Source organism: Eublepharis macularius, chromosome 2 (assembly GCF_028583425.1).
Source record: "Eublepharis macularius isolate TG4126 chromosome 2, MPM_Emac_v1.0, whole genome shotgun sequence".
Taxonomy (NCBI): domain Eukaryota; kingdom Metazoa; phylum Chordata; class Lepidosauria; order Squamata; family Eublepharidae; genus Eublepharis; species Eublepharis macularius.
In genome coordinates this window covers 37,203,403-37,223,540 of record NC_072791.1, presented here as the reverse complement: position 1 = coordinate 37,223,540, position 20,138 = coordinate 37,203,403, and the positions used below count along the sequence as shown (strand labels likewise).

The following is a 20,138-nucleotide window of genomic DNA, read 5'->3' as shown; positions in this document are numbered from 1 at the left end:
CTCCCCAAACCCTGCCTTCCTTAGGCTCCACCCTCCAGATCTCTAGGTATTCCCCAACCCAAAGCTGGCAAACCTAACTGACAATACTATGTACTGCTGACAAATGCTTAATTGTAAAATCTTCCATTTTTACAAGAATGCAAAAGATCTATGTCTTTGTATAGTAAGTTATATTTGTTGGTTTGTTTCAAGATCCTCCATTCTAAATGTGTTACAATTTCAAATTTAAAGTAAAAAGTAAAAAAAAAAACCCCACAAAACGTCTTGGTTTCCCAGTGCATCATGGGTATTTCTCATTTATTTATTTAAACTACTTATACCCCATTTTTCATCCCGAAGTTTTCACTTCTATGAACTCAATGTAGTCTTTGCCTCAGAGCACTTTTTCTCTTCTACTAAAACTTCCATTTGTGCAAGGGCCCAATGAAAACCACTGATCTTGTTTTAGTAGAAGTTTTAGTGGAAGAAGAAGTATGCTGTATGGAGAAGGTTACTAAGGTGCATGGAACTCATTCATAGGCTCCATGCCAGAAAAGGGGGCTTAAGGAGTCTTAAACATGAATATGTTACTAAGGCTAACGATAAAACAGTCATTAAAATAAAATAGATCTACTTGTCAAACAATATTCACCAGTGCCTAATAAATACTGTGTTCTCATAAACATAAAAAAGTCCTCTGGAAGCGAACTGCTCTATGAGTGTTTCTGAAGACCACCAGAGAAGGTGTTCTTCTGACCTCTGATAAACCAGTCAGAAGATTCAGGCAAAACCCAAAAGCCCTGCTTAGAACAAAGAAAATTACACCGTCCTAAAAGACGGTACACAAACAGGACATTCCATTGCTCCCACTTTTCGTGACACCTATGCAGCCTAGGATATCTATTTGCTATAAGCTGAAATCATTATCATATAAGCAGCATGGGGACCAATCACCAATGTTGATCTCTGTGGTGATTTGTATTGTTACTTCTTTAAGCAAAAGGAGAGAGAGCTACTCTGAATTATGTACAGTACAATTTCATACATGTATTGGGTTTCTGCGCACGGGATGTTTGTCATGTAACAATGCCACATAATTTCTTTTCTTTCTCTTCACAGATTTCACAAATCCTGCTTCAAGCTGAAATGAATGTCCGGCAGACTGAAGAAAACTGAGTGTGTTGTCATCACCACCCAGACCACAGTGAAAGGAAGTTCTAATCTGGCCATTCCGTCTTCAGTCAGCGTTTGGTACCTAACCTTAACTATTGGCCAACTTCAGAAGACACAGTTTTCCTGACATTTGGCATACATGGAGAGAGACAGTAGAGTGTGTAAGCCTGGCTAATAAGGCAGCACATTTTCTAGCCAGAGTGGGAGGCAGTCCAATTGTATAAGGATTATTTTACAGTTAGCCTCTAGAACTTCACCACTCATCTGCACACAGGACGTAAACACAAAATCTATTTTCCTTTTTATTTTTTTGCTACTGTTTTATTTTCCTTTTTCGATATTTTTGTTTTTTTGAGTTAGAAATGGGCCTGTGGACTAGAATGTGGTCCATGGACAGGGTTGCTTTCTTGAAGTCGTGGCTTGTGTTTTCCCTTGGGCTCTACATGCAGTTTTCCAAAGTTCTGGCCTGTCCAAGTGTGTGCCGCTGTGACCGAAACTTTGTCTATTGTAATGAACGAAGCTTGACCTCAGTGCCTCTTGGAATACCGGAGGGTGTAACCGTACTCTACCTCCACAATAACCAAATTAATAATGCTGGATTTCCTGCAGAGCTGCACAATGTCCAGTCTGTGCACACTGTCTACCTGTATGGCAACCAACTGGATGAGTTCCCTATGAATCTGCCGAAGAATGTTAGGGTTCTCCATTTGCAGGAAAACAACATCCAGACTATTTCTCGGGCTGCTCTCGCACAGCTCTTGAAACTGGAAGAGTTGCATCTGGATGACAATTCCATCTCTACTGTAGGTGTTGAGGATGGAGCATTCCGAGAAGCTGTTAGCCTCAAGCTTCTTTTCTTGTCCAAGAACCACTTGAGCAGTGTACCAGTTGGCCTTCCAGTGGACTTACAAGAACTACGAGTTGATGAAAACCGAATTGCCATCATATCTGACATGGCCTTCCAGAATCTCACAAGCTTGGAGCGTCTTATAGTGGACGGCAACCTCCTTACCAACAAAGGAATTGCAGATGGCACTTTCAGCCACCTATCCAAACTCAAAGAATTCTCTATAGTACGGAATTCACTAACATACCCTCCCCCTGAACTCCCAGGTACAAATCTACTGAGGCTTTATCTACAGGATAACCAGATATCACACATACCACTTTCAGCCTTTTCCAATCTCCACCAGCTGGAGCGACTTGATATTTCCAACAATCAGCTTCGGATGCTGTCCAGAGGTGTCTTTGACAACCTTCACAACCTGAAGCAACTCACAGCAAGGAATAATCCCTGGCTATGCGATTGCAGTATTAAATGGGTCACTGAATGGCTCAAGTTAATTCCCTCCTCCATCAATGTTCGTGGATTCATGTGTCAGGGACCAGAACATGTCCGAGGTATGGCCGTCAGGGAACTCAACATGAATATGTTGCCATGCCCAACAACCACCCCTGATTTGTCATTGGTTACCCAAGCCCCCTCTACATCCCTGCCAACTACAGTTGCCCCTACGTCATCAGTTCTAACCCCAAGTAACAAATACACCCCTCTCACTCCTACTGTATCCACCCTTCCCACTGTGCCTGAGAGGGATGTTGGAGAAAAAGTGACCCCTCCTGTTTTTGAACGATTTCAACTCTTCATCCATGTTGTGAATGACACTTGCATACAAGTTAGCTGGCAGACCCTTTTTTATGTGATGTCATACAAACTTACCTGGGTTAAAATGGGTCACAGTCTGGAAGGAGGCATTATTCAGGAACGGATAGTTCATGACGAGGGGCAAAACATAAGTTTGACAAACCTAGAGCCCAAATCCACATATCGAATTTGCTTGGTTCCCTTGGATGATTTTAATAATTACCGAACTGGTGAGGACACTGTCTGTTCTGAAGGTACCACCAATGCTTCTCTACTAAGCAATGGAAGCAACACGGCTTCCAGCCATGAGCAAACAACTTCCCATAGCATTGGCTCCCCATTTCTGTTGGCAGGCTTAATTGGGGGGGCAGTGGTGTTTGTGCTGGTGGTTCTTCTCAGCATCTTCTGCTGGCATATGCACAAAAAGGGGCGCTACACCTCTCAGAAGTGGAAATACAACCGGGGCCGACGGAAAGACGACTACTGTGAGGCGGGGACCAAGAAGGACAACTCCATCTTGGAGATGACAGAAACCAGCTTTCAGATTGTCTCCTTAAATAATGATCAACTCCTTAAAGGAGATTTCAGACTGCAGCCCATTTATACCCCAAATGGGGGCATTAACTACACAGACTGCCACATCCCCAATAATATGCGATATTGCAACAGTGGTGTCTCAGACCTGGAGCACTGCCATACGTGATAGTGAGGGGTGGCAAGACACCACCAACTAGAAGCAAAAACTTGGAGGAAAGAGAATAAATCTACTCACACACACACAAAATTACATTTGATAAATGTTACACAGATGCGTTTGTGCATTTGAATACTCTGTAATTTATATGGTGTACTATATAATGGAATTTAAAAAAAAGTGCTATCTTTTCTATTTCAAGTTAATTGCAAACAGTTTTGTAACTCTTTGCTTTTTAAATCTTTAAAAAAATATATTGCTGAAGTACTGTACAGGGTTGTACAATAAGAACCCAATGCCATGGCAAAAGAAAAGAATGCCTCATTCTTCAAACATTAACCACTTTTGCTTTTGGAAATGTGCAAGGGATGCTGGTTCTTACACCTTCCACTAGTTTATGAGATATGTTCACATCACATGTTTCAAAAGTGAATCAGTAGGAATGCCTAAACTAGACTAAAGGAAAGGAGGTATACAACTTAAAACTATAATGTGGTTCATAAAATTAGAGTAAGTCATGTTAAAACTTAGTTGGTTACCTTTACCTAACTTTGTACATTTTGGTACCAAATGGAAGAGGCAATGAGGGACTTTTGGACATCAAACGCTCTGAATCACTGCTGTTCCTCATCCTTCGTCCCATAAACTGGTATGGAAATTTTCAAGGCTTTTAATGTTCTCATCAAAATTGGGATTAAAAAAAAATTCTGATGAGCTTTTTGTAATGAGGATTCTCGGTTCCCATCCAGAACCTTCACTTCTATTTTCTCTTAAAAGCACATTTCTGTAGCCCCAGTCTGGCCAAACTAATGAATGCAATTGGTTCCAGCAGTCCAAGCCGAGATGATACATTGGCCAGAGTTGCAAGCAATATTGATATTCTAATAACTGAAAGTGTAATCCAAAATGCATTAAAGTCAATGAAAGTTTTCCCTTTGCTGTTTCTCGATTTCACATCTATCCCCAGCTAATTGAATTACTTAAATTAGATTTTTCTCCATGAGGAAAAAAGTAAAACCTGATGGGCATAAAAGCCACTGAATTCCGTATGAAATGCTCTCAACTTTTCGATGGAAACAGACCAACCCTTCTAAGTTAAATTTAAGTTGGGCAGATGATGATGCATGAGGAAAAGATTGACACAAAAAGGAATGCCATGTTGCCTATCGCTCCAGCAAAGATTGAAGTCTTCCTCCAACTTAGTGGTTTTCTGTTGGATGTGGAGCCACTTAAGATGGAGGAAGTCTCCATAAGCTGGAGGAACTTGCTCCAGCTAAAGGGAGGATAAATGCCAATATGTAAGAGTTCAAGGCCTTGTGTAAGTCCATTCAGATGCTTTGATAATTTACCATACTTTTCTTGATCAACTTGTATTTAGTTTTGGATGCTGAATGTATGCCTGTAAATTTGTTTGTTTTCCTCCAGCATTCATCTGATATTTGTGCTGCATAGGCCCTGTCTATTTTTTAAAAAATGCCTCTCCTTAATTGCAGAGAGGCTTGTGTAGGAGATGTGTGGCCGTATCTTACCAACTCTTTATTGCACATTGTAACTGCATGGAGCATTCTGATGCAGCTGGTAATGTTTTACACAATTCCATCAGTTGTATGCTAGTTAACACTTCCCACCACCACTATGGTTCTATATATGGGTTGTTTGCAGAAACACATCTAGAGCTCATGTATGGGGACTGTGTCACTACTTGCAAAACACCACATGTGTTGGAAGGCTTTTGCATCCACCCAGTATAGCACTTACATGACGGGGTGAACTGGCTGAAAGCCTTGTGTTGCCTTTCTGCTTCTCCTTTTCTACTTGGACTCCTAATTTCTTCCAAGGTTTTGTAGATAAGGCCCCACAACATGTGAGAGCAGAGCACACAATCATCAACTAGCAGACATATTCACATAAAATTTGTATGATTTGGTTTCCTGGACTTACCTGACGGGGGAAACAACAAAACCCTTCCTAACATCAGAAGAGCCTGCACAAATTAATTCAATAAAAATGGAGATATTTTAATTACATATTAAAGAAAATCACTTTATAAATCTGGGTTACTTAAGTTGTTTGAGCTGAGCGAAAGTCACTGTGGTTTCTTTCATGTGTTTTAGTTTCTCAGTCCTGTGCTCACAAAATGTAGTCTGGCACACAACTTCAATTGTGTGTGAACGTTCCTTCTTTGCACTGAGGAGTACTTTGGTGCAACATGGCAGAGTACAATCATTTCCTGAGGAATTATGTCCTTTCTCACCTGACACTTTTTATAACCACATTTTGGATTTCCATTCTATATTCTGTATATTTGCTATTTTCTCCAGCTATAACAGGTATTTTAGGCAACCTGTGTGGCTACTGTAATAGTGGAGTCACTGAACCTTTGCTAAATAAAAGGCTGCCATATGGTTTGAAATGGTGTAATTTTAGCTAGAAAACTCCATGCAAAGTCCCCCACACACTTGACTATACCGCCTCTGCCTGAGTTGACAAAAGAAAAAGTATATTTTAGTGGTAAGAATCTCCACAGTGACAAGAATAAGACTTGTGTATATTTATATTTTCATGTGTGCTCTTTCTCCTCTCCCTTTTGCAAAGGGGAACTCAGAAGCATCGCCTTCTGCCCCTTCCTAGCTGGGGAATGGGGAAGAGAAAGGATCTCATTCACCTCTCCCTTTTGCAATGTTGTTCTTTTGCCAAGGGGGGTGGATGAGAACCCAACTCCAGGCTGATCCACCAATCAGCTGTGAGTCAGCTTCTGACCAATAGGCAATTGCGAACTTGTTCAGCAGCTGTTTGGAGTTGCTTGGTGGAATCTCTTCTCTGCTCAGAAGCTGTGCAAGGCAGGCCCATGCTCCTCCATTCAGAGATTCATGAGGTAATGAAAGATGCTTTGATGGTTTCTATGCTTTGTTTTCCTCTGCCTATGGGAAGAAAAGGCAGAGCGTCCTAGACCCTCAGCCTTTGATAAGTAGTCCCATTAGGATGGTTGGAACACACATTTCTGCCTAGTGATGAGATTGTTCCAATTCTAAACAGTTTTCAAACTTCAGAGTGGTTTCTGTCTGCCATGGAACCATGGGCCTTGCTGAGGATTCCAGGCATGCTCTAAGTATACCCTCAACTTAAGGGCTGGATTTCATCAGAACATCCTGTAAACTGTTTGTGTGTGTGCGCGCTAACTGAAAGAACATTCAACCATCTGTGTGCCTCCACAGTGCAGGGAAGTTCATGAAGGTAAACCATTTTTTCAAGAGGTTCACCTGGTATTACTGATCTCCTTATTCAGAAGCCCCTCCCCCCATATACTTTGTGGAGCCTTGTGTTCAGTAGAACACAGTTTGGAAAGCACTTTCCTTGAACACATGCTGAATGAAGGAACATTTTCAGTCAATTTGCTAGTAAATTTCGCTGTTGGTTAAGTAACTTTAACCTCTTTTGGTTAAGTAAATCCCCTCCTCTCAAGCTTTGATAGTAGATCTTTGTCTCTTCTAAGGTCTATTTTAACACATTCTCCTACTTGGGTTTTGACACATTTTATAAGTCCTTTGAGATACAGTGGACAAATGAGTATGGTGTGTGGGAAATGGAAGTCCCATGCACAACACAGTACAAGTGCAATGACTGATATCTGGAAGATGCTAGCCCAAAGCCTAAACTTTAGATTCCACAGAAGGAATTCTATACTCTTTGGAAAATGACTGATTGATTAAAATGTTTATATTCTGCTTTTCTCCAGGAATTTGAAGTGGCTAAAAGATGTCAGTATAGCAAAAAAAAAAACAACCCAAAAAAGTGTCATAAGGACACAAATGACCAACATCAGCACAAATACAGACATTCAATGATAAATTCATTTTCCTTACAATTTTATTATAGTACTCACCATTAATCACAAAAAAATGACCTCAGCCACTCAGTTCGCTGAAAGATTATATCTTCTCATACCTTTGAACAAACACGTGAACTTGTGGCATACTGGGTCAGTCAATTGTTCTACCAATGTGTTGTATTGTCTACTCTGACTGAAAGACCTCTAATTGAGATGCTACCTGATCCCATTAATAGGAGATACCACAGATTGAACCTGAGACCTTATTCACACAAAGCAGATTTTCTAGCTCTGAACCGTAGACCCTCCCTTTCCAAAATGGTTATAACGCTGAAGGATTTGGAATGCTGTATTACCAATTCCATCCAAATATGAGAGTTATGTGGGCCCAAATACACTATAGGAATCTGACCTACTAAAATTCTTTTTGCTTTCTTTGAGTTTCCTCAAGTGTTTTGTCTAAGCAGGAACCACCAACTTTTGCCTCAAAATTAAACCTCCAGTTTCAACCTGCTTTGGGCAAAATGTGGTAGGATCTGTGTCCACTGATTCAGTCTCTGTAGGTCTACACAGCCGATAAAGAGTAAGTGTATGCAACACAATTCTCTATAATGACCTTTCTCCAGGAGAAGTTATCCAAATGCAAATCTGCTGGGCCAAACATTCTTGCTAAAAGGGTTTTTTTTTTTTTTTTTTAAAAAGCAACCTTTCCTCATCACATTATATCTAGTCTTTGCTCTGTGGGGCATCAAACAAATAAACCTAACTTCAAAAAAAACACTGAAGCAAAAAAAAAGGGGGGGGCTAATGTTTCCAATTATGATTTTAACAGCGTCCATTTTTCTCATGATTATTTTATGCTTTCTGAAGAATGAGAAAAATTCCTCCCACTGGGGAAGGAATCACTCCTAATATTACAAGTCAAGAAACCAAACGTTTACTGAGCAAGCAAACAGGCGTAAGCTTGAAGAGAATGAATCACATTTTTTTAATGGCATTAAATAGAAGGTTTGGCCTCAGCTCTTGACAGTGAAGTGGTTAATTGCTACTTATGCCTTTGTTTATAACATTTTGGATCCTCTTTTAACAAAGACATTAAGGCTTTGCTTAGGAAGGTTACATTAAGAAAGTGACACATGGCTTATCTTACCAGCTGCATAAAAAACACAAAGCAGAAATGGAGACCAATAAGAAAACAACCAACTTGGAGTCTTGACAAGATCCAACTGATGCTTTAAAAAAAAAAACTTAGAAAAAATTCTTAAAAATGATAGTTCATGTTTGGGAGGCAGATGGGTCCTTCTGTTTACTTCCTGATGGGCCACAGCCCTGGAGGGCCATTCACGGCCAGGATCAAGCAAAGCTGAGAACACCCAGTGGTGCTGTCAGCCCCCCTTCCTCTCCACTCACTACCTCTCCTCACTACCTCTCCTCTCCTCTCAAACCTGGTTAGAGGTGATGAGCAAATGGGTGTAAATTTCCCCAATCAATCCAACTTGTCATTGGTACCATTTGTGAAGTCCAAATGGAGCAGTCTCTGAACCATTGGACCCACTCAGCTCAGTTTGCAACTGAGCTATATTAATTTCCCAGTCTGCCCCTGAAAACATTGTTCACAGTAGGCTGAAAGAGAGGCCAGTTTTCTGCCTAGAAGGTATTTGGGGATGCTTGTAAAAGATGCAATGATTAAGGTTTTCTTTTTCAAAATTGCCAATTATGACACAAAATTTGCTCCTGAACATGCTAGGACTTTCCAACTCATTCCTACCAATGGGATATAGCAGGCTTAGGCAACAGTGCAACAATATAACCTTGATTTCAAGTACTCTTGCTGGAGTGGAAGTAAACATCATTGAAATGAATGGGTGAAAATGTAATGAAGTGCTTAATCTGATATATTTTTATCCCAGACTTCCTCCAAGGCACATGCAGTCCTTCTCTTCACAACAGCCACGAGCTGAGAGAGTGATTAGTCTAAGGCCACCCAGCAAGTTTCAAGGCTGAATGAGGCTGTGAAGCAGAACCTCTCAGTTCCAGTCCAATGGTCTAAATATTAGGCCAAACTGGATCCTCATGCAAATTGCATACTGAACAAGTTATTACAAAGACAACAAATTGTCGGGAGGCACTTGAAAGACGAACTAATTTACAGTGCAGTCTAAACACAGTTGCATCCTTTGAAGTCCATGGGCTTAGTAACTGCTTAGGACAGTGCTGTTACTGGGACATCAGTTTTTGTTGGCCAGACCCATTTTCATCAGACACATCAAGCTATTGAACTTTTCAGGTTGCAAATGCAATAACATCAAATCATGAACGGCCACAGGGAAACTGGGATTTCTTCTGGTTTGCCTTGATCTAGAAACCTATGAGCTTCAAGACATGCACAAATATGTGCACAGATGGGCTACTCCATTTGTTCCAGGGGAGAGCAATGGAGCAAGTGCTTGAGTTTCCTTCATTGAGGTAAATCGGTTTTTTTCACTATAGCCAAGAAGTTCCATATGCATACAGGTGCTCCAAAATAGAATGGGGCATTGATTTATAACGATGGTTGTTGTGGGTTTTCCGGGCTGTATTGCCGTGGTCTTGGCATTGTAGTTCCTGACGTTTTGCCAGCAGCTGTGGCTGGCATCTTCAGAGGTGTAGCACCAAAAGACAGAGATCTCTCACTGAGAGATCTCTGTCTTTTGGTGCTACACCTCTGAAGATGCCAGCCACAGCTGCTGGCAAAACGTCAGGAACTACAATGCCAAGACCACGGCAATACAGCCCGGAAAACCCACAACAACCATCGTTCTCCGGCCGTGAAAGCCTTCGACAATACATTGATTTATAACCTTGGTTTGAAATGAATGTAGATTTTCCTAAAACTAAAATGAAAGCACTCCAATGGTTGATTTCCAACTTTCACAGTAAAAACTTGTTAAAACCAAGAGTTACTTCTGTGAGCTGTCATATCACATTCATTTCAATAGAAGTTACTCAAAAAGTACCCTCCTCCCTATCCATTTGTGCATTTCACAGTTCTGCTTATGTGTGAAGTAATTTTCTACTCCCTCTCCCATGTTGCACTCCGAGGTATTACCAAGAATCTACTACCACACCCTGGAGCGTATCAGGGAGGGAGAAGGGAGAAACAGGGACAAGTTTCATTTTGTGACACTGTTGTGCTCCTTGTACTGATGATCAGTCCACGATCCCCTTACTTTTAAATCCTACGGGGTTTTAAATCGTAACTTTGGCTGAAGCAAGGATTAAATATTCGTAGATGTTTGGCTTTAGAAATCAGAGTTTGATCTAAAGAGAAAATGGGTAAAACAGAAGGGAGGAAGGATAGTTTTGTTTCTGCTGTGCAAATTTTAATAAGGTTTCAAGAATCCAGTAAGTGTGATTCTATTGGATAACTGATTTTGCCACTTTAGCATGAATGTTTTGGCTTTATGGTTTGAATATATCTCATTTTCATGCTTTCTGCCTTATAATAATGACAGTGTTTTTACATACCATCCTGGACAGATTAATGCAACACTCAAGAGTGGTGAGCAAAGTCAGTGTTATTATTATCCCCACAATACAGCTGGAGAGCTGGGGCTGAGAGGTGTGGCTTACCCATGGCCAACTGCAGACCTCATGGCAGTAGTGGAGTCAAACTAGCAGAATGTTGATTTGATGTCCAGCCACTTAACCACCATGCTACAGCATTTCTTGCAATTTCTTACTACAGAATTCATTTTAAAATTACAAATTGGAACACCTTCAAGTGCATAATCATAATTCACAAGGAATTTCAACTGGGTGAGATCTGTTGAGATGCACAGAAGTGACGCTAAAACCCAGATCAATACATTTTTTAATTATTTTCTTCCATAACATATAGATCCCCTTTTGCAATTCAGTGCACTTGGTAACCAACAAAAAAGCTGTTCAGGTCAAAACATTACAGTAATAAATTAATTAAAGCACATGCAGAACAGTAGTGAGGTCATATAGCATAAACTCTAGAGAGCAGAGAGCAGTCCAGCAAAATGCAACAACAGTTAATTGAAGTTAGTGTCACTGAAGGCCTGATAGAGGAGAAAAGTTTATAGAAGGCTCTCATTTTGTAACTTCAAACTTAACATCTTCAGTTATACAAGCCAAATGAATTATCCTAAAGGAGAGGTTCATTATGAGAGAGCTGGTGTGGTGAAATGGTTAAAGTATGTGGCTTGTATGTGGGAGACGTGGTTTCAAATTCTTACCCTACCTTGAAGCTCAATGAGTGACCTTGGACCACTCACTCTCAAATGTGGTTTCAAATTCTTACCCTACCTTGAAGCTCAATGAGTGACCTTGGACCACTCACTCTCAAATGTGGTTTCAAATTCTTACCCTACCTTGAAGCTCAATGAGTGACCTTGGACCACTCACTCTCAAAACCTAAGCTACTTTGCAAGGTTTCCTGGGAATAATATGATGACAGGAGAACCATCTTTGGCAAGAAGGATGGGTTTAAAAGTATTAATATAGACACTCCTTCAGAAATATGTGGTGAATAATCATCCCATGGCCACAGAACCTTAAGTCATCTTGAAAGGATATTAATAACCTGCCTCACACCTCTAGGATATGCAAAGACTCTCAAGTAGCACTTTCTGTGTACTTAAAATTTAATATAATAGTGTGTTGGAGCATTGACATGGGAAGATTTTCAGCTCCCGAGTGAAATAACATACCACTAGCTTTGTACAGTGACAGGTCTAGAGATGTCAGACTATACATTTATGACATTTTTATGTCACGAAAAAGGTCATTTTGAAGGCCAACTACATCTGTTAGGTTTTTTTGTTCTCTATAAATTCTTTACAAGTGAAGTCCTGAAAAAAGAGCTATGCATAATGTAGGCTTGTGCAAATGTCACATTTCCCACTAAATATTAACCTTCGTTACTGTGTGTGTATGTGTGAGCTAGACACCTGTCCTGTGTGAAGGAGCTTTCCAAAGTGGTCTTGGAATCATACAAAATTGCCACATGCAGGAGAGAAACCTTCCACTGCTGTTTCTTGCTTCCTGTACTGGCAAGAGCTGCTAACTCAGCATTTAACACTCATCTAGAAGGTAATGCCCCCCCCCCAATGGAACTTAGACCATTACGCTCTAATTTGGGATCTTTTCCAACAAAATGATGAGGCTCTAGTACAAGTCTGTTGGCCAAATAATCAGAGGAAGGTTAAGAGAAATTGAGGTACAAACCCACAATCAGATGAATATGCAGATGACAACACAGTAATACTAAAGAGTATGTGGCTACTTGTCACCAATTCCAGACGCCTGCCAATAATTATCCACAATGTGCAAAGCACAGGGCAGCAGGGAAGGAGAAAGGAGATAGTGCCTATCTTTTCTATGTTGGGTGCCATTTGGGGTAGCTTATAGAATTCCCAGGTCTGAAGGTCAAAGTAGATCTCACACCAACAGTAACCTGAAAGTTAATTCCAGGAGTTTCAGCCTCTTGGCTCAATTGCCAGTTATGGAATCCAAGAAAGGTCCAGAGAGTAGAACAGATGGACAAAGACTGGGACCAATGAGCAAAGCAAGATCCAGGTACGCAGACCACAGTGAGACAGTTCATGTTATGAGGACAGGGAATAATATAAATAAAGGTTTGGGTTTGAGGAGGCTGGAGGAAAGTGGGAGCATCTAAAGCAAGCCTTTGGATTGGCAGAACAGAAAGAAAAGGGGAAGGCTTGAGGCAGAGGATATTCTGAAATTGGCTTTCCAAATAAGCAGAGCCTGACTGAGACAGAATCAGGGCGCCATTGCAACAGCTTTCTTTCTTTGCGGGCTTTGCAATGTCTGGTGGTCCCTTCTGTTAGGTTGCATCAAGACTGGGCAATTAGGATTTGGTGTTTTGATTGAATCAAAATATCCTAGAATAATAAATACAGATCTAACTGTTCCAGATTTTCAGTGTCCAGGGAAAACATCTGAATTACTGAAGTATCTGTAGCTTCAAATGAACAGTTATTGCCCCTCATTTCTTCCTAACAATAGATACCAGCTCTTTCTTTTTCACTTTATCCTTTCTCATCGTGTCAGCAAAATATACCATGCAGAAAGTTAACAGTTGAACACAGCTTCCTGGAATACTAGCAAAAATGCAGACTCCAGACAGTTAAACATACTTAAATACCCTGAGATTCCCTATTAGATGGTTTCTGTGGCATGTGCATGATACACAGGACTTGACTAAGCAGGATACTAGAAGGGGTTCATCCATTTCTTTCCCTTGCTTACTACTACTGGCACAATTGAACTTTCATATTCAGTAGAACTGAGGATACCAAGGGAAGGCCATTGGCTTCATGTGCAGCTGGGCAGCAGCTGGCTGTCCAGTCTTGAAATAGACTAGGAATCATGGAAGACAAGTCCATCAATGACTACTAGCCATTATTTTATTTGTTTGTTTGTTTGTTTATTATATTTTTAACCTCTCCCCACAAGCGGGCTCAGGGCGAGGTACAACAGTGATTAAAATACAACATAAAAATAATAATTGCAGCATTTTAAAAAAATCCTGCCCGTCAGCATACAAAAAGGGGAGGTAGTAGCGGACAGAGTACTGTACCCCTTTTTGGGGCAGCCAGCAGTGGACCCTCCATAACCCCTCATAGAGGGAGACCAGTGGAAGGCTCACCACTGATGGACTAAAATTAGCCTCCACTATATACCTGGTGGAACATCTCTGTCTTACAGGCCTGCCTAAATGATACAAGATCCTGGCGGGCCTGAGTGTCCTCAATTGAATCAGGGCGCCATTGCAACAGCGCCATTGCAACAGAGAGTTCCAACAGGTTGGAGCCAGAACCAAAAAGACACTGGCCTTAGTAGAGGCCAGCCGAGCCTCCCTAGGGCTAGGGACCACCAGGAGATGTTTTCAGGTTGAACGAAGTGCTCTCGTATGACTAACTGTAACCTCCATGTCAAGAGGCAGAAAAGTGCATACTGGGAGGCAATACCCGGGGAAAGCCTTGATCTGTATCTGATAATGTTTGGCCCTTCAGGACAGCTGGTTGGCCACTGTATGTAAAACAACACTGAACTAGATGGAGTACCAGTCTGATCAAGCCAGACACATCTTATTTTCTTATAACTAATGGGTGATTAGCAGCCTGAATAGGCCTGATGTGCATAAGTTCATCAGAGCTTGGAAGCTAAGAATGGTTGGCCATGGTTAATTCTTGGATGGGAGAACACCAAGGAAGATGAGGGTTGCTGTAAAGGAAGGCAGAGGCAAACCATCTCTGCTCATCTCTTACCTTGAAAACTCCATGAGGGGAATGCCATATGTCAATTGCGACTGGACAGCTCTTCAATTGATGGACCCTTGACCTGATTCAGCACAACTCTTCTCACGGTCTAATGTTCTTCTGATCTGAAGATCATGTATCCTGTGACGCAACTCTTTCCCTAGTTTCTGTTGTGTAGAAGCTGGTTATGCTATGGGCAGAAAAAGGTGATCTGTGCCTGTTCACCTGTGCCTGTTTCAGAGCAGAGCCACAGTTTTTAAAACCGGTTTTATATTAGTGAACTCTGAAAAAGCAGAATTCTAAGGAGCTGTTCATTTATTTACAATGTTTATTGGGTCAGCTTTCCAATCAAAGCTACCTGAGCTAATATGTTATATTAAAAACAAACAGTTTATCTTGTCTAAATACAGAGAGAGAGAAAGGAGAAACAGAAAAAGGAGGTAGAGGTCGCAAAATGCACAGAGGTTTCTGAAAGGCCAACCGCCAGTAAATTTTTTTACACTTTTCTACAGGAACGAAGTATTTCAAATTTCCCTCTGTCCCCATCTCTCTGCACATGTATGCTATTTCTCTTTCATATTCTTGTCAAAGTCTAGGAAAAATCATATTCTCACCGAAATTCTTAATATTTGACCTGCTGTTCTCCTCATCTATAGCTTTTCATGTCCACCCTTTCATTTGTTAACAATATAAACTGTAGAATCCCATTTTATCTGGCAAATATGTTGATGACACATAGCACAATGCACAGTGCACAATGGTATCTGTGATGCAGTTCAGAAAATAGGAAAAAGAAATTCTCTTTCATGCAGCTGAACAGAATTGGTGGAAATGCCACAAGACGATTTGAGGTACAACTCTGTCTATTGAACAGTCCTATTTATTTTACAATGACATTTCAGTGGGAATATATGTAAAAGTAACAGCGAAAAGAGGCTGTGTGGTGCCATTTTGAAAGACAAATTTCTTTCTATTTTATTATGCTGCCTTCTTAGAACAAAAAGAGAATGAAGATATATGCCAATCCATTACTACAGGATTATTTGACCTTTGATACTTCAAGAGATTATTGCCTGTTGCTGCTTCAGAAAAATAGATGCTGATATTGTACCTATCCTGTGGGCTGCTTTTCAGCAATACTTTTATATGGCTCAGAAAATTATTTCCAGCACCATTTGTGATTTCCCAGAATATATAATCTGATTTCCCTAAAAGGTCCTTTTAGGAAATTCATGTCAGAGACTTTGAAATCATAAAGTTCACCAAACCACCTAAGGATAAGCTATCTCACTGTGAACATAGATTGGTCATATGTTTCATTCTATCAAGTGGTAAGAGGATTTTACTGTACATCAGCTACCCATGAGGGATCAATATGTATTAAAACAGTCACCTTTATGGGATTCAGTATAATTCTTCTGTGGAGTATTCTCAGATACCTATAATAGATAACAAATAACTTCAAATTAGGCAGCTTTCACATGTGCATAGGCAAAAATGTTATAAGGCAGGGCTTTTTTTCAGTGGGAACACGGTGGAACGGAGTTCCGGCACCTCTTAAAAATGGTCACATGGCCGGTGGCCCCACCCCCTGATCTCTGGACAGCGGGGAGTTTAGATTGCCCTCCGCGCCAAGCGGTGTGGAGGGCAATCTAAACTCCCCTCTGTCTGGAGATCAGAGGGCGGGGCCACCGTCCATGTGACCATTTTTGCTGAGGGCAATTTAAACTTTAAAAAACTCCCCCCTTGTTCCAGCTGATCCAAAGTGACATCATTGTGCGGTCTTGAGTTCCACCACTGAGGTCCACCACCTCTTTTCCCAGAAAAAAAGCCCTGTTATAAGGTATGTCTGTCTGCTTGGGGAATGCTTCAAGGCGAGTCTTGGCTGAGCACTCATGCACTGTTCTTTTCAAGGGAGGTTGGGGAAATGAGGATCTGGGGCAGCTGTTTTCATACCTAACCAAAACCACTTAACCATTAGCCCCTCGCCCTCTAAACTATCAATCCACCATGTTTCATTTGACTCAGAAAAAGAGAGATCCCCAAAAGGCTATGAAAGCAATTTTAAACAGATCTACTCACGTAAATCTCATGTTATACAATAGTGCTTACTCCCAAGGAACTGTCTTTAGAATTATAGTCTGTGGGCCAAGCTACAAGTGACGAATGACACTTGAACAGCAAGTAGATTGAGTGGGGTGCAAGTGAACAGGGAGAAATACACTTGTCGTTCAAGTGTCATTCGTCACTTGTAGCTTGGCCCTGAGATTGAAGTCCTTCAGGGCTTTTATCAGGTTTGATGGACTGAACGAACCACTTGCACCCCTTCCAGTGGCACTTTTCCTCACAGTGACCAACTGTCCAAGTGCCCTGATAAGAGTAGGGGAGACAGACCAGTGTCTAGTGACTAAAAAGGAAATCAAGATGTCCCTTTCCTCCAACCGAGTTATTTATACCACTGGAATGTTTCCAAAGCCAATAGGCAGGGAGAGGGCAGTGCTTATAGTATCCAAATGTCAGGGATGCAATACCGTTGCCCAGGTGGTGACTAAAAAATAAATGCACTCATGCGCACATTCACCTTTTCCACTAACGGATTGCTTGGGTAGTGGTGGAAAAAATGTGCTCATGTTCATCATCCACATTCCCCCTTCCTGCCAATGGAATTAACAATGTAAGGGCTCTCTCCTCTTGGGATTTGATTGATGAATGCTGTTAAGGAAAACAAGATGCTGCCACAGTGCAATAACAAATGAAACACATGAGAGGCAGTTAGGTGTAGTGGTTAAGAGCGCAGGACTCTAATCTGGATAACTGGGTTTGATTCCCCACTCTTCCACTTGAAGCCTGCTGGGTGACCTTGGGTCAGTCACAGCTTGTAGGAGCTATCTCAGCCCCACCCATCTCACAGGGTGTTTTGTTGTGGGGATAATAATAGCATACTTTGTAAACCGCTCTGAGTGGGTGTTAAGTCATCCTGAAGGGTGGTATATAAATCAAATGTTGTTGCTGCTGTTGTTGGTGTTATTATTATCACGAACTTTTCAGTGGGAGGCAGCTTCCTAAATTGGCTTCACTGTTCCAGATGCCGATTTTATGAGACAAAACAGTGAATTCCAGGTGTATTCCAGTTCGTTTGTTGTGTTTTACATATCCCTAATGGGAAGTTCCTCCTTTTGGTGGAGATTTTGTGCAGAACCCAGTCCTTTGTGGTGAAGAGAGGTATCCTGAAAAAAGCAGACCTCTTGACCACAAATACATATGACATATTATGCTACATCTATCCCACCAACTACTAGATAATATACCATGTGTGTGTGGTACCCTCCAGTCACAGCTGACTTATGGAGACCCCCGGCAGGGTTTTCATGGCAAGAGACTAACAGAAGTGGTTGGCCATTGCCTGTCTCTCCAACCCTGGTCTTTGTTTGAGGTCTCCCATCCAAAAGGCTGGCCCTGCTTAGCTTCTGAGATCTGACAAGAACAGGCTCACCTGGGCTATCCAGGTCAGGGCAGATAATATACTATCTAATATGAAATGAAGTAGAATACAGCTGGTGATGTTGTTTATCTCTGCAACCTTGTTCAGCATATTAAAATAATTTTAATGATGTTTTTATAAGCAGTTATTTATTTTAAGTTGCTAGCTACCTGAAGTTCTTGTTGGGTGGAAAGGCAGCTTAAAAACATTCTAAACAAACAAACACAATACTGGAGACATACAATGGATAACAACAAGTATATAAGGTGTCTGGACTTTAGAGACCCACTCTTTGCAAAGAATGGTGGATAGACACACACTTATTTTGATCCAAGACAGCTCTATATTCTTATGACTACATGATTTAAATGTTTTGCTTCTGGATGTTTTGGAATCTTGACTCTGGATCATATACTATCATTTGAATGTTTTTAGAGCTCCATCCCACCCATGTTTTTAAAGTGTCATTAGTCATGAGATCAATTCACCTAATACGTTTACCGCATTACCTGTCTTTCTAGGTGTTAGCTCTGTTTTCGATTAAGCCATCTCTCCCAATGCAAACCCTAAATAGCCAGCATTCAGTGCACACATCTGAAGAGCAGTCAAGTGTTTTCTCATCATTGTAAGCTATTTACATATTCTTCAGACATTCTTCACATATTCTGTGTCTGGTAATTTTGAAAATATGAAAACGTAGCAGGTTTGCAAGCTAGCTACATTACCAGAGCAGTATATGAAGGACTGACCTTATCGTTCATCCAAAGCAAGAGGCTTAATATATATTTAAACTCCAAAAAAGACAGGGTATATAAATACACTAAATAAAATATAGTTAAATCGGCTATACCTTATTTATTTAAAAAAATTATATACCCCACATTTCTCCTGAGGACTCAAGGTGGATATCCATTGAGCTATCCACTACAACCTCAAGATTTCTTTCAATCTCAGTTTTAGCCAGTTCAGACCCCATAAGCATATATTTAAAGTTAGGATTTTTGTTCCAGCATACTTTATGTTAAATTTACACTTGCCTTCAAGCACTGGCTCAGAACAGAGAAAGCAGCTCCTGAAAATTTATACCATAATCTTAAAAAAACACTTTTGTGAAAGTAAGTCCGAATGCGTACATTTAAGTACGATTCTGTTCATGATTGCACGCCAATCAAGGTAATATACAAATAAACAAAATAATTATTATTGTGATAACTCTGAAGTGGAAAACTGCATAGGGAGACAGTCTGACAGGAAAGTGGGATATAAATATAAGACATCAATTTATAAAAAAGACAAGTGCTTTCAATCTGGATTTTAATAATGATGGAGAGAATGGAGTGAGTAGGGGAAGAGAATGGAGTGGGGTGGGGGAGAAGCAAGAGTAACAAAATCATAGAGTGGGGAAAGGAACCATAGAACAACAGAGTAAAGAGGGGAAAGAATGGGAGAGTCAAGAGATAGAAGAGAAGAATGTGTAAAAAAAAAATCAAGTTTCATGTATCCAATTTCAAATTAAATCAGCTAAAATCTTCCAGGCATGTCTAGGTTCCAAAAAAAAAATACATTTCAGCTATGTTTTTAGTCTTCCACACTTCAAGTAAACATGGGAGGAGAGTGCAGGGGAATTTTTCTCCTATTCTTAGTGACACTTTCCCGAAGCATTAAAAAGAAGATTGAGGGATCTTTCTGGCTATCCTGTTGCCAAGCAGGCCCCCTCCCCTGCTTTAAGGCCTGCCATGAACTGTGTTAAAGTTTCCTGCGTTACTGTTTCACTGCTGCTACACAAAGACTGCTTTTCACGTGTGTGTCCTGATACACGTGTCAGTTTCCTGCCTGCGTGTCAATTGCCTTGCTGCTGTTATAGACTGTGTAGTTTACGGACTCCATGTTTGGTTAACTGCACAAAGGACTCTCTTCCTGGGCAAGCCCTGCCCTGACCTGTATCTGGACTTCCCAGTGTGTGTTTGGACTGTGTTACAAGTGTGCCCCGTGCCTGCACTGCCATCTGCCACGGACCGTGCCTGTTCCTTGCCTTGGACTGTGTT

General features: G+C 40.9%; 1 protein-coding gene across 2 annotated transcripts in view; it reads left to right on the top strand.

The window, feature by feature from the left end:
* The window catches only part of FLRT2 (fibronectin leucine rich transmembrane protein 2), a 115,352-nt gene extending 110,931 nt beyond the window's left edge, over positions 1-4,421 (top strand). For both annotated transcript variants that reach the window (XM_054972699.1, XM_054972700.1), the window contains exon 2: positions 1,099-4,421. In XM_054972699.1, coding sequence (XP_054828674.1) covers positions 1,515-3,500 — 1,986 coding nt within the window. In that variant the 5' untranslated portion in view covers positions 1,099-1,514 and the 3' untranslated portion in view covers positions 3,501-4,421. The remainder of the gene's footprint in view (positions 1-1,098) is intronic.
* Positions 4,422-20,138: the final 15,717 nt, after the last annotated feature.